The sequence below is a fragment of the Nipponia nippon genome, unplaced genomic scaffold, assembly GCF_047370975.1.
Source record: "Nipponia nippon isolate SJK-2023a ecotype South Korea unplaced genomic scaffold, ASM4737097v1 scaffold_6, whole genome shotgun sequence".
Classification (NCBI taxonomy): domain Eukaryota; kingdom Metazoa; phylum Chordata; class Aves; order Pelecaniformes; family Threskiornithidae; genus Nipponia; species Nipponia nippon.
This window is the reverse complement of record NW_028262380.1, coordinates 82,451,101-82,479,040: the sequence shown is the minus strand read 5'-3', so window position 1 is coordinate 82,479,040 and position 27,940 is coordinate 82,451,101. Positions and strand designations below refer to the sequence as shown.

Here is a 27,940-nt window from a genome sequence, read left to right as displayed (position 1 = left end):
GACTCTCTGCCGTCTTAAACAGGCAGCTTGGTTTACCCCTGGCTAGTTGTTAGTGATGTGTCTCTTCTGGAAAGAAGAGAATTAATGCTTTCCAAAGTGGCTGCCGTTAAGAGAAGTCACCAAATGCAGGCTGGCGAAGAGCGCAGTAGCTCAGAAACTCGGCAAATTTGGATGGGAATTTGTTGGGAAACGTCACCGCAAACCTGAATGTCAACCCGGGTGTGCGTCCCTGACAGGTGAAGACTGGTGTTTGTCTGGACTATAGGTATTATTCCTAGATGTTATAGTTCAGTTTACTAGGGGCTTGTCTCAAAAAAAGTTTTATATTTGAAAGCTTGTATTAAATAGCGTTGCAAAAACTCCAGTTCATTTCTCTTGGCTCCATAGAGGGAATATTCTTCTTTCAAGTTGCTCCGTTTGAATTCTCATCCCAATTAAAACCTGCTTGGAAATCGGTTTGCGTTGCAGGCGCTTCTGCTGCGAGAGGATGTGACATTTCAGAGACGGTGTTCCAGAGCCTCGGTGATCCGGTGGGGCCACGTTTCACTCCCCGCACCGAGTGCTTACTCCCACCAGGACTATTCTTGCCGTGCAAACGCTGCTGCAGTCTTCACGCTGCAGAATCTGCCCCTGTGCAAAATCTTTTTGACTTCAGCGCCTCTGTGCTTCAGGGCCTGACCTCAGGTTCATAAAACGTTTGTAGGTTCGGTGCCTCGACAGAAACTGCCCAGATGCAGCAAGCCCCTCTGGCGTAGCGTCAGCAGGAGTAGTTTTAGAATTGCAAATAGTGAACGGATTTTTAACAGATAGGCCCATATATATGTACATGCATATGTGAATCTATATATGCATATGTATATATATCAGACTTGAAATGCGCACAAGAAACTCGATGCCGTCTTTGATAATAGCGTGTCCAAACTTGGCTGTTAGAGATGAGAAACGTCTTCAACTGAACTTTCAAATACTGCCTTGATTTATGGTTTTTACAGTAAGGTACTTGCTCTTGTTTCTTACTGGAAATAGCTGATGAGGCATCTAATTTTAACACCTTATTTTTGCTCTTACAATTCTGTTAAACCTCAGTTCTTTGCTCTCAAAGTCTGCAAAACAGAATATCTCCCCTGGCCTCCAGGTCTGTCTTTTGTGTATCTTCGTTCCTTTGATGTTTAGAAACTTTTTTAGCTCATTAGGAAAAGTTTAACAACTTAGGCTGTAACACAGACAACTTTGTTGAAAGAATGTTGTTAAGATCACAGCCGCGGCGTTACAAATGCCAGAAGCTCGGTTCCCGGTGCCTGTTGTGCCGTGGCTTTCTAGCCGCGGGTATTCCCTTCCAAGGTCCGTGCGGCGGCGCTCCAGGGGTGACGGGGAGTCATCGGAAGGGCTTTTTTTCGCGGGGAGCCTGACCTTGTAAGTTCATAAAATTGCGGAGCGGGATCAAAAAGAGCCTGGCTTGGAGCTTAGCTAGAGCAGGTGGAAGAAGGTGAGATGAAATAATGAATGGCAGCTATAATTAGCCGGCATGAGGCACCAGAGATGGTGCTGGTCCGTCATTTCACCGCAGGAAAGGGATGGTTTGCGAAGCGCCCCCATCTGTTGTATTACGGAAAAACCCACGCGGAAATGAGCGTTGTCGGTGTCGGGATTTGACGAACGTGCAATCAATAAGGTCTGAGGTCAGATAATGAACATCAGTGAGGGAAACCAAACGTGGGCTTAGCTGCACGGTCAGTGAACGGGACCCGTTTTGCGCGGTGGATGAGGGAAAGCCCTGCGGGAGAAGTGGTGCGTTACCAGGTCACGGCAGTCGGCGTCTTCGTTAATGCGCAGGTGAAAGCAAGCTTCGGCGGCCGTCCGGAGCTTGGCGGTTCCGAATTGACAATTCTGACTCCGTGACTTTGCAAACTTACTGTCCTTAACTTACCTTTTGCTGTGTAATTGTGTAGCTAGCCACGTACAGGACCTCAGCCTTTCTGATTCTGGTCTTTCCAAAGAGCGGCTCTTGCGCAGCGTGCGGCTGCCCGCTGTTACAGCGTGCCGAGCCTAACAGGCTGCTTCGCGGGTTTTAGCTGCAGAAGCGATCTTACGCTTGTAGCAACAGATACAAATCCAGGCGTTTCCACTTTCTCAGAAAACCTCGTTCTCATTTTTTTGCTTTGTGAGAGGCCGTAATGCAGTTCAGGCCCTGCGTTCTCTGAAACAGCAGGGCTGCTCCGCAGGCTGGTACGGGTTAAATATTCAAGATATCTCCTAAAAATCAAGGCTGGAGGTCTCTTCCTCTTAAACGTCGCTGTGAGGCAACTCCGGTTCGGTAAAACCGCTGTTTTCTTTTCCATGTCGATAGGATGGTTTCTGGCAGGCAGTTCAACTTAGAAGATTATTATAGTTAGGCTTTCACACGTTTATTCTGAAAACCTTTGAGTAGCGACGGTCCGCTTGTTTGTGCTCGGCGGAGGCCACCCGAAACGTGTCTCGGTTGCTCCTGACGTCTCACGCGAGTGGTAATACAAAAGGTACAACAGAAGAGCGTGGTTTTAAACTGGGGTCCAGATGTTCCCGTCGCAACCATCGCCCGTAACACGAGATAATCCTGACCCTGACAAAATTCAGTCCCCTGATAAAGCGCAAGGATGTAGGAGTGTTTTATCTCTGGCTCCTAAAAAGTATTTGCAAAGCTTTTTGTTTCCCCCTTGGGGATACCCCGGTGGTATCGGTTACCAAGTTGTTATTGCATAGCCTCAACTGCAGAACATCTTCTAGGCAAATACAAGGGACCAAGAACGTCCAGAGCGCGTTCTTGAAGGTTTCTGTCTGCGGCAGGCCCTACGCGAGTGGGTTTTGGTTTCTGTCCAGGCCGGGCGCCATTGCCTGTTGTGCAGCGGAGATTTGGTTGCGTGCCGAGCTCCCAGCTGGGGGGAAGAGGAGTCGCTTTGCGGCCGGACTCCGGTCCGGTGGGAATCGGGGGTTGATAGGAAACACGGCAGCTCGGGGCTGCCGTCACAGGCTGGGGAGCTCTCCTCGCAGTCGCCGCCGTGCGAAGCTGGCCGCCCTGCGAAGGCAGCTGGCGGCCGGCGGGATGGAGGGCTGGGGAAGTTTGTTCTTTCGCAGCCAGCCTGTGGATTCCTTGTCAGAAAAAAAAAAAAAACCAAAACGAAAAGGGGGGAGAGGGGGGGAGCCCAGAGCATCGCAGCGACAGGCCGGGCGCTGGGGGGGGTGATGTCGGTGCGGAGCCGTGAGGTTGGCACGCCTGCACCCGCGCTGCCCCGGGAGCGGGCGCTGCCCGCGGCCGGGCCGGGCCGGGGCGGGGGTGGCGCCGCCGAAGGCGGAGCCGCGCCGGGGGCCGGTGGGGCTTTATTAGGGCGGCAGGTCGGGATGCGCGGCGCAGGCAGGGCGCAGCCAGCAGCAGGAGGCGGCGCGGTGCCTCGCCGCCCCACCGCCGCCCGCGCCGCAGCCCGCCCGGCTGCCGCCGGCCCCGGGCCGCCGGAGCTCTCGGCGCGCAGCCCGCCCGCCCGGGGGGGAGCCGCCGCCGCCGGAGGAGGAGGAGGAGGAGGAGAGAGGCGAGGCGGCGGGAGGAGCGCGGCCGGGGCCGGCAGCGTGCGGCGTGGCGGGGCGGCGGTCCGCGGGCGGCCGGCTCGGGATGGTGCTCCTGCCCCTCTGGGTAGCGGCAGCCGCGCTCCTGGGGGCCCGCGCTGCGGCCGGCCGGCAGGTGAGTGACCGCGGCGGGGCCGGGGCCGGGCCGCCGCTCCCCTCCCTCCCTCCCTCCCTCCCTTCCCCGCGCCCCGGGGCTCTGCCCTGCCCTGCCGCCGCGTCCCTCCGCCCGCGGCCCCGGGAAGCTGCCGCAGCTGCGCCCGCGGCGCCGGGAGGAGGCAGCCGACGCCGGGTCCCCCGGGCCGGGCCCGCTCCGGCGGCGGGGTTTGCCCGGGGGCGCCCCGGCCCCGCGCCGCTGCTCCGGCCCCGCTGGCGCCGAGGGTCCCGGTGCCGCTGCCCGCCTGCGGCAGGCGGGCCGGGAGAGCTGTCCGGACCCCCGCCTGCCTCCCGCCCTGGCCCCCGGGCCTCCCCGCACCCACCGCTCGCAGGGACGCCCCGGCCCTTCTCCCATCGCCAGACTCCCTTTTCGGCACCGCCTCGCGGTCCGCAGATCGGCTCATTCGGAACCGGCATCTCGTAGCAGCTCGATTTACGTTAAACTTACTGCAGGCTCTGTCAGTACGGCGGTGGGGACAGCTGTTTATTCGGTTAAGGGAAAAAGCCATCCCTGGAAACCAAAAGCAGAGATGTGAAAAACGGTGCAGTACAGACCGAGTAATTTTTCCGCCTTCTAGAAGCACTCTGCTGTCGCACGCTGCACAGGAATTACACTAACAACTTTGTGCATGTGTTTCTTTTCTCTCCTGCAGGCTGGTAAAGAACAGCAGATCCAAATAGGTAAGTCTTTTCAACTATTATTGCTGCTAACAAAACAGAAATAAAAGAAGTAGGCTCAACAAACGGGTTTATTTTCTGGAAAAGCGATCTGTAGGCAGGCAAGCGTTCCCTTGTGTACCCCCACGCCGCTACCGCCCAGGAGCATCGGTAGTTTCGCGGTGATGTGGCACGGCTTGAATTTGCATGCTCTCTCATTGTACGTTTTTGCAACTTGATACATCTGTGCTTCCCGTCTTAAACGTAAAACCCCAAAAGTCAAAAACTGCAGCGTGCTTAAATTAGCCCTCTGAACGCCACGGCAGAGCAGCTCCGGGCCAGCCGCTTTGTCTTCATTTCTGCATCAAGGGGGAAACGCCTGCTCCCTTTGGCTGGGGCAAGCCATGCCTTCGTGCCGTTTTTCTTCTGTATTGGAAGCGTTCAGCCTTTTCTTTTAGCTGGAAAAAATTCGTCTAATGCCGAGGCCTCTTCCTATTCTGTCGATGGCCCAGCGCGCTTGCCGCATGCCTAACGAGAGTCGTTCGCTCTTGCGCCGTAAGCGGATAGGCTGCGGTGAGAAAGCGCAGCGCAGCAAGGCCGGTGCCTGATGAACGAGGGTACCGAAGGGACAGGCGCTGGGTAGCGCCCGCGGGTACTTTGTGCTGAAACCCAAACCTCTCGGGCTCTTCTCTAAGGACGGGAAGCCTCGCGCGATTAGGAGCACGCGGTTTAGTTTCACGAGATCTGCGTCCGTTTAAACTAACGGATAATTGAGCGGTCGTGGGAAGACGCGGAAGCTGGCGTTCTCCGTGCCAGGGCGTTAGCGCGACGATGTGCCATCTTGCGCCGTCCTTCGCGTGCCCGGCTGTGAAACGGGGCTTTCAGCAGCTCGCTGCCGAGCGCGGGTGTCCGGAGCGCGCTCCGCAGCTTTTCGGTGAGGGGGCGGTGGGAACGGACCCCGGGCAATTTTATTTCCAGTGGCTGTGAGACCTCCAGTTTTGAGGGTTTGGTTCAGGTCTTGATCTGAGGTTTTGTTCGGAAAAGAATTTCAAGTATTTCTCTAAATTTTGGAGGCCTTGTCTCAATTCCAGTTCTGGCACCGCGTTCTTCTGGGCTTAGGTTGAGTTCCACCGCGATCAGTGAATAATGGGAATTGAGACCGTTAGGTACATTTAAACCTAACTGGCAAACAGGCCTTTTTTCCAGTGGTATGCTGATCCTGTGTTTTATTTCTAGTCGTTTCCATGAGAAATGGATTGTATTTGAATTTCAGAAACCATAAGCTATACAGGAATGTGTCTTTTAAATTACACAGTACATCAGACAGAATTCCTTAACCTAGAAATTCACTTTTTTTTCCTTTAAGCTTTTTCCTTCCTTTCCCGGTCCCAGCATGACAGTAGTCAGGAGCCTTTGAGGCGCCCGGGACCGGCAGGAGAGAGGCGATCCCGCGTGGCAGAGGGTGGACGGCAGCAGGTCTGCGTGCTCGGAGGCCCGGCGCTCTGCCTGCCTCCCGGGGCGCCCGGGCACCTTTTGCAGCTGATGGGATCTCGCCCTCCCCTACCTGGGAAGGGGCAGGCGGGAGATGAAGGGGACGTCGGCTGTGCGTCTGTCCGCTCACAGATCTGTGGTCCCCAATGTCCCGTCGTGCGGCCGGGCAGCGCAGGACCCCCGTGGGAGGGGACGCGGTGTCGGGTGGTGCCCAGCGGGAGCGAGCTGCCGGCCCCGCCGCCTCTCCTCGGCACGACCGCGCGGCCTCTGGGTGGTTTTTGGTTCAGGCTGGCGGGACTGCGAGCCTGATGGCGTACTGAGACCAGGCTGTCTGCACGTAGCTCCGGCTTGCAGGGATCGATGGTGTTTTGTTGAGGGGAAATCTATACTTTCAAAGCACAAATAGCTAGTTAACACTTACAGTCATCGGGAATTGTCCTACGCTTTGTGTTTTTAAACTGATAATATTTAAAGTTACATTTGATCCTGTAAACTCTGATGCAAAAAGTATGGCTTACTCAGTTTAGGGTTCTAATGACGACAGTAAAACCTGCGTTAGGATTGCCTCCACATGGGCTGTCCTACTTTGAAGTCCCTATTAAGTGTCATTTTGCATCGATGTCGTATATTTTGATTTGGCCCAGGGCTGGCTGCTGTCAGCAGCTAATCTTTCCTCGTAGCCTGGAAAGTCACTTAGGACAAATTAAAGCATATAGCTTTTTTTTTTTTTTTTTTTTAAATATCAGCACAGAATGTATTATAGAGATAGGGAGTTACCCAAGCTTAATTAACTGCATTAACGCATAACGTACTGCAAACGCCTGGGGACGGTCAGGAGGGGATGGTGCTGTTGTCCCGGGTGAAACGCTGAGCCCGAAGGCGCCGGCACGCGGCGGGGTGCTGCGTCTTCGCTTTTCCACCTCCCGCGCCGCAGAGCTTCGTCACCGCTCAGCGCTACATTTCTGGAAGAAAACTCGGACGTCCAACCTGCCAAGCGGCAGGGCCAGGCCGCCCCGCAGCCCGGGGGAATCACCGTCACCTGCACTTCAGCAGAGGCTGCGAAAACACCCCAAAGAATTTCTCGAGCCGTCTGTACCCCTGGGACAAGCTGACGGTGAAGTTAAGGAACGAGGACACCAGAGAGGTATACGGTGTGAGCCTCTCTTCTTGCCTTCATTCATCCAGCTCGCAGTGGCTAGCGCTGAGCTGTACGGCATAGCCTCATCCCTGTCGGGTGCGGAGTTGTGTGGGAATTCTCAAGAAATCCGTCCCCCTTCTCTCGCCTGTCTTTCTGTCTGGGCATTTCTGCCACCTAAAGGCAGCCAAGCACAGAGCGAATGGTAGTGCCGAAGTCAGCCAGGTTGCTGAAAGCAGGGGACCAAAACTGCTTCTTCATTTATGGAAGCCAGCAGGCAGCGATGAAGGCAGAAAGCAGTGACGGCAAAACCCCTGCTAGGGTCTTCTCTTGGTCGCTGCACCATCTCTGCTTGTTATTAAGCAGCGCTTCAAGTGACGGGAACAGCTCTGTGCTCATCCCACTGTGGTTGTCCGTGGGATGGAAGGGCAATCTCTCAGAGCACAGGAGGGTCTTTTTCTTGAAATGCTGTCGTCTTAATTCCTCCAGCAGCAGGTAATTATTTTTTTCCAGTCCTTCCAGTACTGCAGAGCTGGACGTCTGCCATCCAGCAATCCAACCGTATCCTAGCTCGTGAATTCCATTCAGCAGATGCAGGCACAGTGGTGCTCTGGAGCTGTTACCTTAGATCCACTCCTCGTGCCAAGGTGGCTGAGCTTCCTCGCCCTGCAAGCCTCCGAGAGAGGTGAGGGAGCTCTGGAAGCTGACGGTAGCCCACTGGCCATCCCATCGTGTCTTGTACTATCACGGGACAGTCGGGGACTCGGCGTACAGCCCGCTGCTGGGGCAGCTTGGATGGGACGGTATCGGGAGTTCCCGCACGTTGGATCCCGTGCACGGTACCCGGCGTCGTCTCTGCCAAAACAGTCGCACTTTGGTACCATTTTAATAGGTTTCCGCATTGCTATTCTGAATTGAAATATCTGCTAGCGATATAAAGAGGCAGGTGTGGTTACTGCACGTAGTAATTAAGCTGCCTCTCATTGCCACGGCTTGGAAAACATTGGGGGAAAAATGGCGCTGCCAACGCTTTCTCTCAGCGGACGTCGTTGCACAGGTCACGGCGACAGGCCAGGGAGCTCCTGTGGCCAAAAAATGGATTCGTTCACAAAAGTTGGGCCTCTGGCTGCAACCCAGAAGGCTGGAAAAAAGAGGGTCCCGTGATCAAAATGTATTTACGTGCAGCGTGAGAAAAAATAATCAGAATAATAAACACTAGGTGAGGTTTAAATACTTTTTAAAAGAAGAAAAAAAAATAACGTCTTTGAACTTGGGTACCTTGGTTTAGACATAGAAATATTGTGTCTGAACTTTCAGAAATGTCTCCTTTTCCACTGATTCCGCTGATATCAGTTGGCACTACGCTTTTGAAATCTTCTTTCTTAGGCAGATGTTTATGCATTTGGAATTCTGCTGTGGACAACCACACGGACAATTTTTGATCCATGTATTTCACAAAATCTTACGCCCTACAAAATAACGCCCTTCTCAATGCAGGTGATAAAAGAAAGTTTAGGACTTTGGAAGCTGCGTCGTCCACGGTCGCTGGGCAGTGCGAAGCCAGCTGCTGTGAGCGCGGGTGTTGGTGCCGCGGCCTCGCCGGTACCGAGGGGGAAAGGACGGACAGCCCTCCGCGGAGGCCTTCTCTCGCTAATTATGTTTTGGCAGGCGATGAAAGAATGGGATGTTCATTCTTAAGGGCTCCCTTTCAACTTAAACGTTGTGTAACCGGAGCAGCAGTTTGAAGCCAGGTGAAAAAAATGAAGAAAATTTGCAGTTAAGTGGTTTTTCTACTGCTCCGTGTTTCTTCTCTGATCGTTACTGTAAGCGTTGAATTAGCAGAACAGATCAGCTCTGAAATTTTAGCATCGGAAAGGGAACGCCTGCAGCTGGAATAGCATTTCCTACGACCGTATGGTCTATGGAAAAAGGGTAACGTAAGTCAGCGGAGGAGTTCAGATGTCTTCAGTACTCAGTCGTGTCGCATTGAACGTTAATTGCCTTTGAACAAAAGGCAATTCCTCTTCTAGCTCAGCATTTGGAGACTCTGGAAGAGGCTTTTGCTGACTCAAAAACTCCACAGTTCTCATTTTCCACCCTTTGTTCCTACCTTCTTGTGGCTAGCTGGCCGGTCTCGTTATTCGCAAAAAAACCTTTTTTTTTTTTTGCCCCTGCAAGTAGAAATCTGGGAATACTGCTGCAAGATGTGCAAAGCAATTTCTCTGTTGTGCGGCGAACACAGAATTTGATCACCAGACTGCGTTCTTTGGCATCAGACATCCCGCTTAAAGGAGAAAAAAAAAGAAGCCAGGAAGAATCTCGGCGAGGGAAACGGAGGAATGTCAGTCTGTGAATGACATCTCATCGCTGAAGCACGGGCAACGCGAGGCTCTCGATTTTTACTTTGACCCAGTTAGGATAGACAACCCAGCAGCTCTGTCTCCTCTCCGTGGCCTGGTGTCTCATTAATAAAAATTAGTTTAGGGTTTTAATTTGGTCCCTTCTCTAAGGAGAGAGAGTAGCAATCCTGCCTCAGAATTCCCAGCGTTTTAGATGGGGAATTATCCTCAGGATAATGCCCTAATTAGGGTACCAGTTTTAGAACGTGCTCTTGTAGGCGTACGGCAGAATAGGCTGAGCTGGCTGCCGCTGAAATGCACGCCGTGGCTGCCGGCTGTAGGACCTGCAGCACGCTTTCAGGACGAGGGACTTGAGAATGCGAAGGAGCTTGTCGCTTGCCTGGGGCGTAGTATTTGTGTGTTAATTCAAGATACTTCTAGTGCAAGAATTTAAATGTCTACGTATGTTGCTGGTACCACGCGCTGGTTTTCTGTCAAAGCCCTCAGTAACTGGCGTAAAAGAAAACGGGAGAAAAAACAGTTATGCGAAGCCTTTAGGAACATTTTCCTACTAAAGTTATTTGCTGAATGCGTGAGTCTCTTAAAATAAGCAGCCGCTGCTACCAGGAGGGAGGAACCGGCTGCTGAGCGTCTGCTCTATTAATTCTCAGTTCAAGTGTGATTCGCACCGGGAGCGGGCAAAATTTAGCTCATTTAACTGAGTATATTTATTTGAGGAATTCTCCGTGGCGCTTAGTGGTGGCACCTGAGCTACCCAATTATGGAGTTTTTTAAATGAAAAGTATCGGTAATATCGCTCTAATAAAGCTTTAGCCAGCTCTCTCGGGAAGAGAAGAGCTAGGGAATAATTATTTCTGTGCTAAGCGCCCTTCTAACTCTCGCCTAGTCTCGTTCACAGGCAATAAGACTTAGGCTTTGGTGCACGGCTTAGCAGCAGTTTGGCCCGCAGCTTGACCTGGCCTGGGAATGTCTCTCCTTCTCCTTTTACAGGAGGAAAATTGGACACCAAACGTCCTGATTACTTGCAGATTACAAAGGTCTGACCGAAAAGATAAGCTCATTTGATGGGCTTGCTTTACAGTGGTGTGAAATGACTTTCAGGCAACGGGAAACACATGTGCGTGTCCTGATGCAGGGCTGCAAATGCGATAAGCGATAACGGGAGAAGACCTTTCTGTGAGCAAAGGAGAAGATTCTCTTCCTTTTCTCATCAGTGCCTAGGAATAGCAGAGAGCGGAGGGGGAAAAACTTACTCTCTTAGGCTAATAATGCTCTTTTCAGGATACAGGTAAGGGACTACACAGAAAGAGGCTTTTTTGGGGGTGGGGGGTATGGTAGTCACTTAGGCAAATTCAGAACCCGGGTGGAAGGTTTCCAGTCAGGCAGTGTTGCTGCTCATGAGACAGGAATCCTGAGCTGACCGGCGGGAACCGCAAAAAATGATAGGTGAAAGGGGCTTGCATTGCTGTTACCGTTTTTTTACCGTGGCTTTGCTTGCTTGGCCAATGCCTCTGCCAGAGCAGGTTAGCCTTGGGGCAACTCCTGCTGGTGACTGGTTGCCCACAGCTGTGCCTGGCCCCACGTTTTGCGTACCCCGGGGTGCTCTGGCACCGAGCAGAGGTGTTAACAGCAGTGATTTCTCCTGGGAAGCACACACCCCGTGCGTTTAGGGCACGTTGCCTTTGCTAAGGGTCGTGCTTTGAGCTTCTGTAGCATTACCCCAGGGTTTCTGTAGTGCTATAGAGTGGGGGTTTGCTGGTTTTATAGCTTCTACGTATTGCAGTAAAGTGCAGGATTTCGGTACAAATTCGTGAAGTTCTGTGTTGGTTTTTTTAATAAATAGCTTCTCTGTTGTTTTTGAACTCCGTTACTCGAGTTAGATGAAGAGGAAAGGCAATAGCAAGTTGCTGGGCAAGGGGATTTGTTAGAGGAGATCTGTAGAGGGAAAAGTTCCTGCTTACACCACTGCTGGCGTCGATTAATTTATCAGCGGTATGTGATATCCACTGGGTTCTTTTCCCGGTTTGAATCTTGTGAGACTGCAGAAATACATATGCAAATCGTGCCTAGAACCAGGCGTGGCGCTCCGTTTTCGGAATCTTAATGGAGGTCTTGACACAGGAGCAAGCGATCCTGTTGAAGGCGTACGAAGGGGTTGCGTGGCATTGCTCGCAAGAGAACTCAAAAGGCTCGCTGCCTCTTCTCTGGCTGTTGAGCGAACCTAAACCCCAGGAAACTCCCCAGATAAATGTAAATGAATATTTCAGGGTTTTCTCTGTAAGTTTTATGAAAACAGACTCATGAAAGACCTGCTTATTGAAAATTTTGGCATGTGGAGGGTTGTTTGCATGAGCTTAACGTGTATCCCAGCATCTGCGGTGTGTGTTTGAGGGGGTACCTGGGCACAGCTCCTTGGGTTCGTCCGCCTCGGCGTGGTCCGTATGCTTTCCCTGGAGTTGAAATGGCCTTCCTCTCACATTATCCCCCGTTGGTTGTACCTGACTTATCATGATCGCGTGTCAAATGCTTTTCTTCTTTCTTGCACGTCCTCTCGGTGTCTGTGTAAAAGGAGTAGAAAGCATTTTATTAATAACAATTAAGAGTATAAAAGGCCTTGCTGTAGGGTACCCAAGTGAAGATTTATAGGCTTGAGTGTTCCAGCTAAAGAGAGCAGCGACACATACCTTATTTTTGCCTACGTTAGATTGGTGCTTACATCCAGACTAGTATCTCGTAGATAATTTAATGCCCATTGGTGTGGTAGGCGGCACTGTCCCTTGTCCTTTTAAGAACTACACAGGGTTTTATCGTTCTTCAGCTGAACTTGTTGGTGGAGTGATTTGGAGTAGCTCTGAGAGGAATCTGAAATTGGGAATTTGGGAAGGGGAGACATGAGGCAGGGGGTCCTACGTACACGGCGTTCGGCGGTAGGCCTGGGCACGCGGTAGCTGGGGTGCGTGGCGCAGTAAATGAGCTGGAGCGCTCTGAAGGAGCGTAGCCCGTAGCAGCCAAGGCCATGGCCTCTTGCGGCCCCGCGTTTACCGTTTGTCCTGGTGGCGGGCGTTTCTGTAGCTGCACGTCTGGTCTTCAATCTTCAGGCTTGTTCTATGCTCTCGTTCTAATTTTAGTTTGGTTTTGGGTATTTCTCTTGGCAGAATTACGAAAAAGCAGACCGAGACCATATGGGTTAGTGATTCCAATTAGTACCAACGCGGATGGAAGCTACATCTCCAATATCCTCTCTGCAAGTCACCAAAGGAGATCGACGCGGGAGGTATCCCAGAGCCCCAAACAGCTGTATTTTAATGTCACTGCGTTTGGAAGGGAATTCCATCTCCGGCTGAAACCCAACACGCGCTTAGTGGCTCCCGAGGCGGTAGTGGAGTGGTACGAAGACTCTGTGGAAACTGGAAGCGATGCTGGTAACGGGAGTCAGGCTAGAACTGCTACAGAGAGGTTATGGAAAAGAGAACCCCTGTGGACCAACTGCGCCTACGTGGGAGACATAACTGACGTCCCCGGAGCTTCTGTCGCTATTAGCAATTGCGATGGTCTGGTAAGGCTTATTTAACAGCACTCACGTTTGGTATTTTACCACGCTGTACGCGGCTTTTGTTGCTCTTAACTACACATTGCTAATGATACCATGTCAAGAACTTCATTTCTTAAATCCCTTAGAAAATGCCTCAGTACGTATTGATGTGTACAGTCCTACTGCTTTATTCTGGGATAATTACTCTGCCTTTGATGAGCCAAGTCCTTAATGTCACTGGTGTGAGAGAGAGAAATCAAACCTACCTCTTGTTGGTTCGCCTTTTTACTTTCATGAGGCGTTACAAATGGGAAAATTAATAACGAAGTCATTTTAAGACTTAAAAGACAACCTTTTGGTGAGTAAATGTAGAATTTGGCGTCCAGATCATCCCCGTGTACTTCTTGGGTAGCAGAATCGCGGGCTGCCCTGTAGTCCAAGAATAGCAACAGATTTAAGTTTTAAAGGGTTTATTGACAAAATAAGCGCGCTTTTTGATTTCTTACTGCAGTTTTGTTTCATCAGAAGGCGTCGTGAGAATTGAGCGGTTCGCATCTATGAACGGTTCGTTCTCAAAGCCGCGCTGGCCCGATTGCCGCGTTTCATTGTGGCTTAAGCAGATGCAATGACTGGCTTGGGACACAAATCCCATATTGAAAGACTGGGCATATATCGAGTACACATACCATTCGTTAATTCAATCATGTGGTAAAGCAAGCTAACAATACTTACCTTGTACTCTTTAAGTAGCAGGAGCAGTGGTGGAACACGACTGCAGCATCCAGGAAGATTAATGTGGTGGCTACTCTGCCGCTGCTCAGGAGAGGAATCATATGAACAAGCCTGCAACAAGTATGCCTTCTTGGAAATAGGTTTTCCTCTTCCCGTTACGTGCCACACGTTAACGGTTTGATTCCATATTGCGATAAGCGCTGGCTAGCAAACCGCCCCGCCTCCGCAGCGCGCCTCGGTCGCTGCATGAGAAACGGCTGAAATGGCTCAAACTCCTAATTCAGAGCTTGGGGCTGTGCCCCACCAAAACTCCTTGACTTGCCTTAGTTAAAGAAAGGAAATACCGGTGCTGGTTACATCTGAGGTGATTAACTAATGTCAGTTCGGTGCGTTTTGGTTGTTCTTTGGGTTTTTTTAGGAGAATCTGTCGGCAGCGTGCTGTGTTTACAAAGGCCGTGCAGACGTATGCCTGGATAGATAGAGCTTCAGAGGTAGTTCTTAAAAAGAACGAGACCCTCGGGTTGAGACCTGTATTTTAGCAGTAATCCTCAGTCCTTGTGTTAAGTGAGACAGCACTTTAAGACAATGAATTGAATTAAATGGAATCAGATGAAGGAGCGCAGCAGCTTCGGCAGAGATTGCCATGTGGCTGACAAGCTGCGGCGTCATGTTTTCAGTTACCTGCCGTGAAGTGGTCGCTGTCTTTGCAAACCTCCACCTGTGTAAGAAGACAGCAGATAGCAAAGGGGTCCTAAGTAAAGAAGAGGAGATTTCTTGGTGGTGTGGCTTATTGCCGCTCTTTTCCCGTAGCGCCCAGGAGAAGCCCTTCATGTGCTTTCCATGGTTTTAGGGACTGGACTTGGAGAACATGTGCTTCTTGTTGAGGAGGAGAGTGGGTTGACACTCCGGAGTCCCCGTTGTCTTTGTTCAGCTCAGCCCAAGCTGTCGCATGCAGTCTCTGAGGGGCTTCTTCAAGCCCGTGACCCTCCCGCCGCCTGGCAGGGTGGGAAACCAGCGCTGGAGCAGAGCCGTGGTAGGAAGCTGCCCTACCACCGTTCCCTGCCCCTGCTGCGTTGGCAGCCGCCTGGCAAGGACCCGACCTGAGCTGCCACCCCTGCCGCGTTTGCCTTTGCTGCCTGGGGACGGCCTGGCCGGTGGAGAGCTGCCGCGGTGGCTCCGCCGCTCCCTGTTTTGGGCAACACGGGTGGGAATGGCTCACATGTTGAAAACCACCTTTTCGAGCGCTTTTGCTTGCTTGCTTCACCTCGCCGTTGTGTCTTTTGGAGCTCTAAGCAAGTGAGTGTGAAATAAATAAATAATCCCTAAGGTGGATGGGATTTCAGGTTGAATTTTTTTTGTCCTCCCGCCAGCTCGGAGGTTAGCCCAAGTAACTTGACGTTAGCGTTTCGGGCTTCTCTGTTGCTGTACTAGGCGTCTCTCAACCAAGCTAGAATAGTTGATCCCCAAGCGTATCCTAAAGATGTGAAGAGGGAGATAACATGGCTTAACAGAAACTGGAACAAGAGTGAGAAATTCTAGGGCCACGTGTCCGTTGGAAAGATTTATTTTCGACTTCAAAGGAATTTAGACGCTGGCCAGCGTAGCCAGCTAGGTTCTTGCCTTTTGGGAGCAAGTGAAGGGAATCGCTGTGGTAGCAATTCACTCCGTGTGTAGCTTATAAACGAAGTTTGATATCCTAAGTAACAGAGAAAGAACGCTTGGCTTGCCACAAGTTAGCAAAAGACCTTGCAAATTTTATTTTGTGCCTAAGGAGATTTTTAATCGTGATTTCTAAGACACCTGCTGCTAGTGGGGCAAACCTGCATATTGCGCTAAGGTTTGCTGCGTGGACATGGCTGAGCTTCATGGCTTTTAGTGTCTGCTCTCAGCAGTGGGTGTATGGGCACGAGGAGCAGAAGGGTGCTAAATTTGGATTGCTTGACTGTAAATATGTGGGATAATTGTCAGTTGTGCTGGTAAAGCAGGGGTTTGCCCATGGTCTCTTCCTGAATCTAAACTTACATTTAAGAACTAAAATATTTCAACGCTTCTGTTTTGAAATAGTTTACATATCTACTTTTGCAGCAGAAGCCGTCTGCATGCCATCAGTTTTGCAAATTCCTATCTTCCCGTCTGCTTCGTATCCCGGGAAAATAACCCTGTTTATTTGAAAAGCCGCATGCATGTGCATGCACTTGCCATAGCAAAAGAACACCTCATCAGTCACGTAGGGGCTGCCTCTTCGTTGGTTTTGGTACTGTGTTTCAGAAAGCTGGTGCTTCCGCAGGCTTCTGTTGTACATTTCTGCTGTCGTTTTGGTCAAAGTAGCAATATTTGTTGTCACAATATTTATGGAGTTTATCAAATACTTGCCAGAGTATTTGCAAAGCTTGTAACTGAGTTGCAGCCATCAAGCAAGATCATCCCTCGGAGGTGAGACGGCGCGTGGAGAGGTCCCACCTCGTCTCGCTTGAGCCGGGTTGCGTGGTTTGTGGGGCCTCGCAGAACTCGGCCGCCTGGGAGCCCATCGCCGGTACCTGCCGTACTTACCGCTGCTTTATCCGCTCCGTGTGTCGTGTTCCTGTAGCCTGTTCTGCTGTGGCAGGCTGTTGGAGTTGGGACGGTGCTGTGGCAGTGCAGAAGAGTTGATCCAGCCTCGGGAAGGGAAGAGTGCTGCTGAAAAGCCTGGTACTTTCTCTGGAAGTTTATCCTAGCGTCAGGCTGACGTTCAGCAGCGGAAAGTAACGGCGTCCCGGGGCTCTGTGGGCTTGAGAAACCGAAGCCCATGGTAAGGGTAAAAGGAGAAAAGCTCCTAATAACTTCGATCTGCAGATGGTAAAATTGTAGTTTCACAGACAGCAGCTTGGATTTAAGTCCACTGATGGATCCCTTGCCTTTTCTTTATTTGGCCGTGGTTTAACGAGCGTTCAGAGGCAGAACCTGCTGTAAGAAGGGAAGGACGTACCATTGCGCGGGCACGGCAAGGCCGGGCGGGAGGCTCCGCTTACCCAGGCAGCGCTTGCGGGGTACGCGTGCTCCCCTCACGTATTCGTAGTCCTTAAAGTCCAGCGTTCCCGTGTCTCGTTCTGCCTCTGTCCTGCTTTCCCGTCCTTTTAGTGCCCGTACAGCGGCGTCTCCCCTCGGTGCTCTTCTGCTGTCCCTCTCGTTAGGCTCAGACTTACGAGGGGGAGTAAGAATTATTAAAGGTTATGGCAAGCCTTCCTGCATGAGTTGCCCAGCCCCTTCCCTGCTTACGTCTGAGTAGCGCCTTCCCTTTTGTCCTCCGTATGATGATCAGATCATTCGAACAGTCGTGAAGAACTCAATTTAATACAGCTGATTTAGCGCGTCAGGTGGCGTTCATGGTGCCTTCTCTTCTGGGTAACTGTGGGAATGCGTTTTGTGTGTCTCTGCACGAAATGAAATGTTTCATCTAATGTAGATTCCTAAGCAAGGTCATTAATCTTCTCCCAGGTGAGCATCTGCTGGGCAGAATTTTTGTCTCTGACTCAGGGTAGGCTTCCAGTTTGAAGATGCCAAGGTGCTACAGGAGGTTTAATGGCTTAACTAGTCAAAAGTTACTAAAGGGTATCTGACCATGTAATTTGTTGCTAAGGAAGTAGTAGTATGCATGTAGCGGAGCGTACGGTTTAGAAAAGTGGGGAAGTAACTCCAAGATGTTCGAGGAGGCGGCACTAAGCTCAAAGCGGACGTGGGAGGTGGCGGTTTGCGCAGGTTGCTGATGCCTGGCGCGATGCTCTGTCTGCTGCGGAGGGTGCCGCCTCAAAAAACCATTACAAACGTTTCAGGTTGTAAATAAACAGAACGCGGAAAACTTTGCATTTAAAAATAACACAGTAAAGGTTCTAAACCAGTCTCTACCTTTCCTTGTAGAGAAAATTACTTGAGTTTCTCTATGAGCTTTCTTCCTTCTGTAACAAAACCCAAACAGTTGTTGCTATGCGATGCCGTTAGGTTGTCCTCAGGCTTTGAACTATGTTCTTATAGACGCGTGCCTCCTTGTTTGAGTTGTGATCTGGTTAATATTCACATACATGCGATGCCAAGCGTGAATGTTGTCTTCCGTTTCTTGCACAGCATTAACCTTGCTTGTTTAAAGGGAAAGGGCCAGAGCCAGTACGATGAATCTTCAGTCTTTGACTTCAGATACCGAGTCAAATGTGACTTGGTTTGTTTATTGGAAAACCCTGGCCGTGAAGCCCAGGGCTGCATACACGCATTTGAGAGCACAGCTGTTGGCAAATGGAAGATCTCCAGTAGCCTGCCTGCCTTCTAGTGTTCCGCTGGCAAACCAGGGAAACCCTTGAAGACAGGCCAACTGACAAGAATGAATAAAACCCAAACCTGCTCAGATCTGCCATTTGTGACGGATTATGCCTCGCTTGCTTATTGTCACCCCTTTTTTCTAGGGATATCGAGACGAAGAAACGTGCGTGTGTCTTTACGATCAGTACTTACACACGAGTTTACGTGCGGTTGTCGGTATTTTGGCAGTTTTGGCATGTCCTCAGGCTTTGGCTTTGGTTATCTGACACGATAATCTCCTAGCACAGACTCTTGAAAGCAGGGACTTCTGAAACGTTAGCCTTGAACTTTGTGTCTTAATTTCAGCCTTTGTGAAAGGAGGCTGATGAGAGTTTCCTACCCTTGGTGGTTTTGGCCTTCTTTCCATGAACGATTATAGCGTTGTGTAAGTGTCGGAATGGAAGGACGTACAGCGATGTGCGCAGTCACTTGCCTTTGGCAAATATGTTTGAAATACAGGCTGGAGCATCTCAGACTAGAGACACTTGCACAAAGACTTCAGCCTTGGTTCAGAAAAGCCTTAAAAATACGCTTAAGTTCAAGCACGTGGTTAAGTGCATACCGGGATCTAAGCAGTTTCAGCGCATTTTGATTTGTTTGAAATGCTTTTTTATTACCGTTGTTCCATCGAGACTGAAGTATTGAGGCCTTTTTCTTGTTCACGTGTTGGTCCTAATGTATTGTTTCAACATGATTTCCCCCAAGCTGGCAAGACGATGTTATTAAATGGAGAAACAGCTTTCTAGGAGCTGGTGATGTTTTATCTCTGAGTATTAGAATAGCGTTTTGGAGACAAACGCTTGAACTGCTGCTGAGCATCTGGTTATAGCGCATGGGAAGCTCTTGCTGAGGTTAATGCCAGCATCCTAAAGCAGAATTGGGGACCCGCTGTCAAGCAGGGCTGCTGCGGGAAGGCAGTCAGAGCATCTCGGCTTCTCGGTGCGCTGGCGGGGAGCACGCTCAGCGGGGCTCAGCCACGCGGGCGTAGCCGTGGGTGCTCTCCGGAGGGCCGGGGTGGGCATCGGGGCTCGAAGTGGGACCCTCCCCTCGGCCCTGGAGGTCTCTCCCAGCCCGGGCCGGGGGCTGCGGGGGCAGTGTTGGGAGGCTGTGCGAACACGGGAAAACAGAACAAACAGCTAGGGAGACAGCACCGCGTCCGGACCGCGTGCTGCTCCGTGCAGGTGGCAGCAGCGCCTCGGACTGATGTACCCTTCTTGCCTTCGTGCTACCCTGCCCTATTGCGCCCCTCCCACAGTAATGACATCCTCGCCGTGAACTCCCTTAACCCGCCATGCCTGTTCCTACCGCTTGCGTTTTGCTGTACTTGGCAGCCCTGGGGCCTTATTAGCCGGGCTTGAGAGGTTGCAGCTGCCTCTTTGGATAGACAGACCCCGTCTGGTAACCTCAGCCCGTCCCCCCCGTTTGATGGAGCAGCCTTCGGTCACTGGCAGGCTGGGCTTGCACTTCACCCTTGTCACCTCTCCAGCATGTAGCACGTCCTAGAGGCTAATGCAGACTTTACAGATAGGGTAATCCGTAGTTAAGGGGATTTCTCAAAGTTCGGAAGCTCCAGAAGTTTGGAAAAATGCAGTGCCACGGTGTCGCTGATTCAGGACTTCAGGCTTCTGGCGTAAAACGCCGAGGGAAGGAATTTTGGGAAGGGAGGTGATGGTGATTGAAGTAAAACATCAATATAGCGTAAAAAAATATAATATAGAAATTCTTTTATATGTCTAGTTTGCTTCTTCTTTAAGCTGTCACTCAAAACAAGTGGGTACTTCATCCTTGTGTAGCGTAGTCAAAGTTTATGCAGATGGTTGCTCAAGCTCCTTTTATTTCTTATTTCTTGCTATATGTTTTCCTAATGGGGCCAGATTGGGGCTAACGATAGATTTGCCTCACTTCTTAGCCCTTGCATCTCCTTCTCGCCTCCTGCCTTGCATTTCTCCCATTCTCGCTTAGAACAAACTGCCCTTTTCCACGTAAACCCTCCCTTTTCTTCCAGAGCTCTCATCGAAACTCATTTTTATGAAGCTTCCTCTGTCACAGTAAAATGCCAAAGACTTTCTGTCTGCAAGACAGATACCGTAGGTCGATGCGTGAATTGCTTGGAAAGCGTTTGCAAAAGGCGGTGCGAGCGGGGAGAAGAGCTGAGCCCTTCCACGTCCCAGCCCCGCTCCCCAGGGAACCTCAGCCCATGAGCAAAGAAAGATTGAACCCAACCGAAAAGAAAGCTCTTTTTCAGGGGTGCAGAGTGAATCTCTCTGCTTCGACAGGTGGTTTTAGAAACCTCTTGTTCATACCAGCTTCTGGCTGCCTGTGCAAGGGTGGTGAGTGGGGGAGCCTCCCTGCTTTGCACTTAGCGTACAAAGTAGGAAGCAGCAATGAGGGTTACGCTCAGAGTTTCCACTTGGTTGTATGCTTTACGTTTTCAAGGCTGATCGAACTGCGAAGTCCTCCCCCGAAATGATAATTTTCCTATGGGCTGCAGCTCCCTCTCCCTTTGTTCCAAGGATTGCGTGGTCATAGGAAAAACTGAATAGATATACAGTGGTACTGCTATGGCCTTAATGTAGATCAAAATGGGGCCAAAATATAAGGAGCCGCACGAATATCTTTCATAGCACAGAAATATGCGATCAGTTTGGGTAATAGGTTTTCCAAATGGAAAAAGATGTCGTGTATTTTTAAAATGGAGCACAAAAGCAAAAGGCCTGACGGTCTCGCTGGCCTGAAGCAATCCCTCCCGCAAGAGCCTTTCTCCTCCGGCACGGAGAGGGAGAGAAGCAGCCCTGTCCGCTGCTGCTTCCCTCTGCAAAAGGGGCCGAGAAGAATCCCGGGTAAGGAAAAACCGGGAGTGTGGCCTGATCCGGTTAAATAAATAAAAGAGATGAAGTACATGGCGCGTCCCCGCGCCGTGGTCCCTGTCGCCCGGCAGATGGTACCCCAGAGGGCGGCTCCTGCCGTGGCAGAGAGCGGGGGGACTGCCGGGGAGCATCGGCAGAGGGGTTACAGATCTCTGGGGCCTTGGAGTATGAATCGGGAGCGAGAAAATCCCTTCTCATAAAAAGGGATCATGGACAAACTTGAGATTTTTTTATTTTTCCTCCGCTCCAGTAGCCTTCCCCAAGCGTGATTTCCCAGGGGGAGAAGGAAAGAGCAAGAGCTGGGACCGTAAGCAGACTGGAGCGAGGTGTTTGAAGTCTACCTTTGAAGTAACTCAGTTTTCCCCCTCAGCACTTCGATGACAGCAATTCCTTGCTTAAAACTGGGGCTCGTGATCGCTGACAAAACCCGGGGCTGCTGGAGGCCCCGCGGTCCCGCCGGGGCCCCGGCCAGGCGTTGTGTGCAGCCCCGCGTTGGAATCGCTCGGGGCATCTGCTCCACGCTGCGGAGTTTTTTCAAGTCTTTTTTCAAGGGACTCGACGCTCTCCTCCTGTCCAAAGATTAAATGCTTTAAGTTCCTTTTTCATTTATGCTGTGGTGCAAGTGATGCTTGATCAGAAAAAAAGCCGGGGGGGGGAAGTTTTTCTGCTCACTTAATAACAGCCAACTTAAAAATGTCCGTTTTAATCGAGTTTGTAGTTATTTTTGATTGAGAACTGAGGTTTTTCTTACTTAACAGCACGTCCGTTCGAAGATTAATGTACTTAGGAATTTTTCCACATTATTAGCCAGGTAAAATATGTCTGAACACGTCACTTAATGCTGCGTGCATTTGGTTTCAGAGTAGTCTGTTGAGCAGCACAAGCAAATTCAAGATAACACAGATTTAAACTGTGCGTAAACCTACTGGATAAGTTACGTATGTATCTGTCTTAGATACAGAGGAGTGTTCCAGCCTGGTTTTATTAAGTTCACCGTATCCGTTGTGAAGATCCTGGGACTGGCTGCATTTTGCACATTTTAACACAGGCGCTGCATCGCCACAAATGCATTTGCTGCACCTCTGTCCCAGGAGAGAACTTGGCATCCCTTGCTTTAGCAGAAAAGAAGGTATTTAAAGTACAAACCTACTGAGCAATTATTTCTGGTGCTTTAATTGCCCTTGGATCCCTTCCCGGCTCCGTCCTCCCGCCCCGTTCCAGTAACGCCGCGGCGGCTGCTGGCCTCCAGGTTCCCCGCTCAGGTGTTCGAGGGCGGCGGCGTGGGCACGTGCCCGTATAGCTGCGTGTATGAGTTCCTGATAGCGAGAGAGACTCACGGTAGCGTGGCAGTTAAACTTGAACGTAGCCTTTACTAGGTTTTTTTTGGTTTATTTTAAAATATTTTTCACGTGGCATATTTTAAGGAAAGGAAGCCTGTGTGAAGCAGTGTATTTTCAGTCCCTGTCTGGAGGTGTAGTGTCTTAAAAAGCAGAATGACTGTGTTCTTATCATCTTTCTTGGCTTACCCTTCATTTCACTGATGGAGTAGCTTACAGAGGCGGGAAGGTGGTTAAGCTATGAAAGGGATGCTTGTTTATGGCTATGAACATGGGAAAATAAACATCTCTCATGCGTGGGTTTGGACAGGTTTGAGTTTGTATTCCAACAGCGTGTCCCTGCAGGACAGTTGTGGTTTTACAGCCCTTCTTGAGCTAATCTTAACAGAAAATAAATTTTGCCCTTGTGTGTGGAGTACACCTATACTAGCATTTCTGTGGTATGGGTGCTCGGCACAGGAAAGGGAAGAAAAAAAAAAAAAAAGGAAAGTTGCCCTATTTCTGTATAATCCAAGGAAAACATTATCCCTGCATTTCACCCTCGGAATACCGCTGAGTCTGCTCTCGAGACTGGATTTTTCCAGACTGCGTAGAGCCCAGGAGGAGCAGGAGCGGGTGCTGAACGCTTCGCAGTCCCTGTCGGAGGCGGCGGTGGGTGTGATGGAGTTGGCTATACCGGTGCTGGCTTTGGTGTCCCCTCAGTATCTGATTGAAAAACTCGCCCATATTGAGTGTCCCCATCCTGGCACTTGCTTTTCTTAAATAACCTCTGTCATGAATAGCAACATATTGAAATTCAGTACTCGTTTCATTGGCGTTTCTTCCAGAAGTATCGTAGAATCATAGAAAGCTCTGGGTTGGAAGGGGACCTTTCCAGGCCATCCAGTCCATCCCCCTGCCGTGGGCAGGGACGTCTTCAACCAGATCAGGTTGCTCACAGCCCCCGTCCAGCCTGGCCTTGGATGTTTCCAAGGATGGGGCACCTTCCACCTCTCTGGGCAACCAGCAGTGCAGTAGCTGGACAGTAGCAGTAAGAAAAGAAGAGACTGCAGACGAAGACTGCTTGTGAAACAGCTGTTGGGCTCTGGGGAAAAAAAATAAGGCGAACGGACAGGAAAAAAATTAGCGCATGCGTAAGGTTTCCTTCGTCGCATCAAATCGGTTCCCTTGCTCTACATTTGCAGCTGCGCTTACTGCCTTTCTATTTGTCGTGTAAGATGTTTAAGAAGTCCACAGAAATTGTAATAAACGTCCGTTAACATGTTCTGAGCGAATTGCTGAGCCCCTGCTCTGCCGTGGCCAATTTTAATAAGAACTGAAAGCCCTCAGCACCTGCTGGCACCGCAAAGGGGGCCAACCTTGTCCCGCCAAGCATTGCTCTACTTAGCAAATGCTTAGAGGCTAGGAGAGCTCATGCCTTTTTCACGTCTTAGGGGATCACCCAGTCACAACTGTTGTGAAGGTTTTGGGACCGGCAGTCCCTTCAGAGGCAGAGGCAGCAATGAGATTTCCTTGGTTGGTAGCAAAGAGCCCATCTTGTGGGAAAAGGCTCTTTCCAAATCTGCGCGAGATCCCATTTTTTCCTCAGCTGACGGGTAAGCTGCGGTAGCCGCGGACGAGAGCAGTAAGCCTTTCTTCTACCCGAGTGGAGAACTTTTGTGGATCAGGGCTTCGGGCTGCAAGCTGGGATCTGGATAATCTGTGGCCCCGGCCGCGGAGGCACTGGGAGGAGCCGGGGGAAACTCTCCTCTGTGGGCTCCTTTGGAAAGGGATGGGGTTTGCCCCTGCTGTGTCCGGGGGAGGGCATCGTTTTAGTGTCGTGGTGGATCCCTGTCAGGTATTTCTGTCGGGTTTGGAGAACCCTGTTTCCAGAGATCATTCGTGGTCTTCTCCCTTGAGCTGTGCCCGTTCAAATAAGGCGGAGGTGGTTTAGCTTTTCTCAGAATGGGCCCAGAGGAAGCATTTGTAGACACTTTTTGGTAACTGAAAGTAAAGTTTTGATATTTGTCTTAAAATGAGGTCTCTATTTATTCTCTGTTCAGGAGAGAGTGGCAGCAGGTTATCAAATAATTGAAAGCAAGGATGAAAGTAGAATCAATCCCGTCTGTTTTGACAGTCCGGCATAATTCCTCATCCTTCAGTTAAGGAGAGATAAGATGACTGACACCAAGACCGTTTACTGCTGTGTCTTCTCAGCAACACTTCGCTAGGATTGATTTTTTTCCTAGGCTTTCTGCGTGTCTTTTGCTGCAGCAGCAGCAGTGAATGTCACCTCCTGCCTGAAAGCGCATCTTTGAAGAAAGTGCAAGTAACGCTGTTTTACGATAGAAAAGAACGCCGGTTGGAAACTAGAAAAACAGCCTTAACCGGAATTCACGGAAAGGCGTAATTTTTTAGCTGGCTTTGAGTAATATTTCATCTGATTGGAGAAAGTTGAAGTTCCAGAACGACCATCTGCATAAGGAACTGGCCAACCTTTCTGCCCGAACGAGGGGTCCCTCAGAAGCCAAGGGCTGGATGAGCTGTGGCTGCGCCAGCTGATGTAGCTGGTACCTCGGCGGCTGGATGTTCAGAAGCGTTAAGGCCAAGCGGATGGGACGAGGGCTGCTCCTGTGCCGGGCAGCCAGGAGGTGCAAGGTCAAGGAGGAGGCTGCTTGCCTCAACTGGTATCTTGGGGGCTTGGAAGGAGACGAGAAGATGAAGTCAGTCCAGGCTGGCATCCGAGTGACCTGAAGCAATGAAATCCAAGTTGTGTATGAACTCTTTAGAAGAGGAGGATTTCACATTGGCGGCTCCCTAGGGCCTCTCTGGAAGGTCCAACAGCAACAGCCCAAAACGCTTGATTTGGGAACTACGAGCTACCCCAGGTTTGCCAAAATGCGCATGTGCTACATAGCCACAAGTGGAAAAGACGATGCTAAGAAGTCTAACGAACACCATTACTAGTTTCTTTTTTCCTATCTTTCTAGATTGGAGAGAATACTTGAGGGTTAATTAAGACACTTCACAGTATGTTGTGAGTTAGGCGGAGGTGCGAAGAACAGACAGTTTGAATTTTATGCCGCGCTGGTTATGGTAATGCTGAACGTGGAGGTGTTTCAGTCAGGTCATCTTCTCTAGAAGGGGATTTAGGAACAGGCAGCTGTAGAAAGTCTGCATGGAAAAGCTCCGACTCTTCATAAAACTAGCATGTCTCAGCTTTGATTGCCCCAACTTCTAGTCCTTTATTTATAGTTTATTTCTGATTTTGAAAAATTATTACGACAGAGCGTGGTTTTATGTGTAATTCGTACCTTTCAAGCGATATATTTAGGGGCTCGAACTGCTATTTACAGGTCAGTATAACTCTACCTCGCGCGACGAGGAGCAGAAGCAGTCACTGGTGGTACAGCAGCCTGAAGCGTGCTGCGAAGCCGAGAACTGGGGATTTACTCGTTGCCCCTGTTGGCAGCTTCTCCGCTCTAGGTACCGCTGCTTTAGGGCTGCCTGCTATTGAACGTGCGAAGACCTGCTCCCAAGTCAAGAGGGAGGCTCTCCAGTCCTACCGCCCTGCTCGGCACGCAGGAGCCGCGCTTGCAGAGGTGGAGAGCTCTCGGTCCGCGTGGCGAAGAGCCAAGTCATCCCGGCCTTAGCGCAGGTGGTGACAAATGGCCTGAAACGGATCATCGGTGACCGGGTGCTGCTCCGGGTATCTGCTTCGGAGCTGTTGTTGGATCTCATACCTTTTAGTCTTGGCTATGCCTTTTCACAAAACAGTGCTTTTAAGGCAGATTGACAAATAATTTCCTTTCTGGATTGTTGCTTTTTGTTACCAAAGCTACTTAATTTTTTTTTTTTTTTTTAATCCCTGGAGGCTCACAGCTAACAGTTGATAAAATAGCCCAAGCTTATTGAAATTACTAAGTACAAACCTTTTTTTATAGTTTTATTAAATAAAAACCAGATTGTGTAACTCCTGTGGACCCTCGATAACACACATAGCGCACATGAATCAGGCTCTCATTCACGTTCTGCCTTCGCATATCACATGTGGTAAAGTATGTGTCTCGGTGGAAGAAAGTAAATAGATACTGAAATAGTCAATGTTCTCAAAACTTAATCCTTGTAACCTCTCTCAAGGTTCTTACTGACTGTAGAGTTTGTCCTGAATTTGAAACTGCATTTTGTAGGGTAGAGATACAGAAGCTATATTCAGTAATGCCTTTTTTGATGTTCCTTGTTTATTCAGTGCTGTACTTGCTTGTATCTGGAATTTGACCTCGGAGCCGCACGGTCTGAGGTTTGTAAAGGGGGCAAGAAACAAGCCTGGACAGAAAATACCACACAGGGTTATGGAGAGAGAAGGGCGAAGCGGAAGGCAGACAAGGTAGGTTTGTCTGTCGTAGGAACTCGGCGTCTGCAGACGGGTTCTTAGCTTTCTCGGAGGGTCACGCCATCACTCTCGCCATCGCTCTCCGATTCAGGCTCCGAAGGAGCTATGGGAACACAAGTCAGTCGGTTCGACCTCCTGCTTCATCAGGAGCTTGCTGAGATGATGGGTAAAGCCGCAGCACTATTGTTCCTGTTACTGGGGGGAAATACTTGGTTTTGCTTCGATTTTAAGCTGATACTTAGTTTTCCTAGACAACTTCTGCGACTTGGCTGATAACTTTAATAAATTACTTTGACTTTGTTTTTTAAAAGCAGCAACATGCAACAGTAAATTAACTTTCTATGCTCTCACAACTCACACTGCCATTTGGCTTTCTTGTTTTATGCCTGACTGAATCACTAACGTGTAAAACTACTTTTCCTTTGAGAGATTTTACCGCGGGTTTTTTTGCACAAAGACGTACAATCGATTTAAAATAATGAGTTTGATGTAAATATTACTAGCTTTGGCATTTCAGTACTTTGAAGTGGTAGTTCCTAGCTTTTGATCAACAGCATATTTCCATTCAGACTAAAATACATCGGTTTTCTGCTTCTTCTCTGACTTGTACCTGAGGAGATGACTAAAACCAGTCATCTCCTCAGGTACAAGTCAGAGAAGAAGCAGAAAACCGATGTATTTGACTTTTTAGTTTTAGTTTTGACTGAATTTTATTTTATCTTGGAAGTCTTTTTCAGTAGGGACATCTTTGTTATCTACATGGGTAGCCTGCCCGGAGCATGACGTCCTGCATAGCAAAGGACCGGTGAATGCCACCCTTCCGACTGCGGTGAAAGGCCAAGTGCTTTGCAAAGCTGATTTATGGGCTCTTTGCAACAGAAATTAGCAAACCCTGTCAGTCGGTACTTGTGGAAATGGACTTTATTAAGGTTGAGCCAAGCTGTCCAGTGTCTTACTGTTTGTCATGAGCACGTGAGTTAGCACACTTGATAGTCCAGAGCTGTATAATGAGTCTTCTGTACAGTTTGTGGAAATGACCTATAGAAGAGCTCCATGGGGAGAGAAGCTACAGCCAGCTGTGGAGGGAGCAGCACACAGTTTAGTCCCCATACGAGTCTGCTTGCCTCTCAACTCCGTGAAGAAGATGCAAAAAATAATGAATTCCTACTTTATAAATGCATCAGAGGAGAGTTGGGAGGAGTCTAAAAGGTGGCCTGAAGCGCCTTTCTGCTGGCACTTGCGGTGGGTGCCAAGCGGGAGGTCCCCGTCTCCTTCGTGCGCACCGGCCGCGCATTAGGACTTGAGGTGCCTACATCGGTCGAGTTGCGTCGGCGTTGGAGCCCTTCGGGTGGCTCTGCCTTCGACAGCGCGGGACGCTCTGTGC

The 27,940-nt window shown here is 50.2% G+C and overlaps 1 protein-coding gene across 3 annotated transcripts in view; it reads left to right on the top strand.

Annotated features, from left to right (window-relative positions):
- Positions 1–3,583: 3,583 nt before the first annotated feature.
- ADAMTS3 (ADAM metallopeptidase with thrombospondin type 1 motif 3) overlaps positions 3,584–27,940 on the top strand; it is a 127,166-nt gene continuing 102,809 nt past the window's right edge. For all 3 annotated transcript variants that reach the window (XM_087737345.1, XM_087737344.1, XM_087737343.1), the window contains exons 1-3: positions 3,584–3,709; positions 4,401–4,428; positions 12,546–12,946. In XM_087737345.1, coding sequence (XP_087593471.1) covers positions 3,641–3,709; positions 4,401–4,428; positions 12,546–12,946 — 498 coding nt within the window. In that variant the 5' untranslated portion in view covers positions 3,584–3,640. The remainder of the gene's footprint in view (positions 3,710–4,400; positions 4,429–12,545; positions 12,947–27,940) is intronic.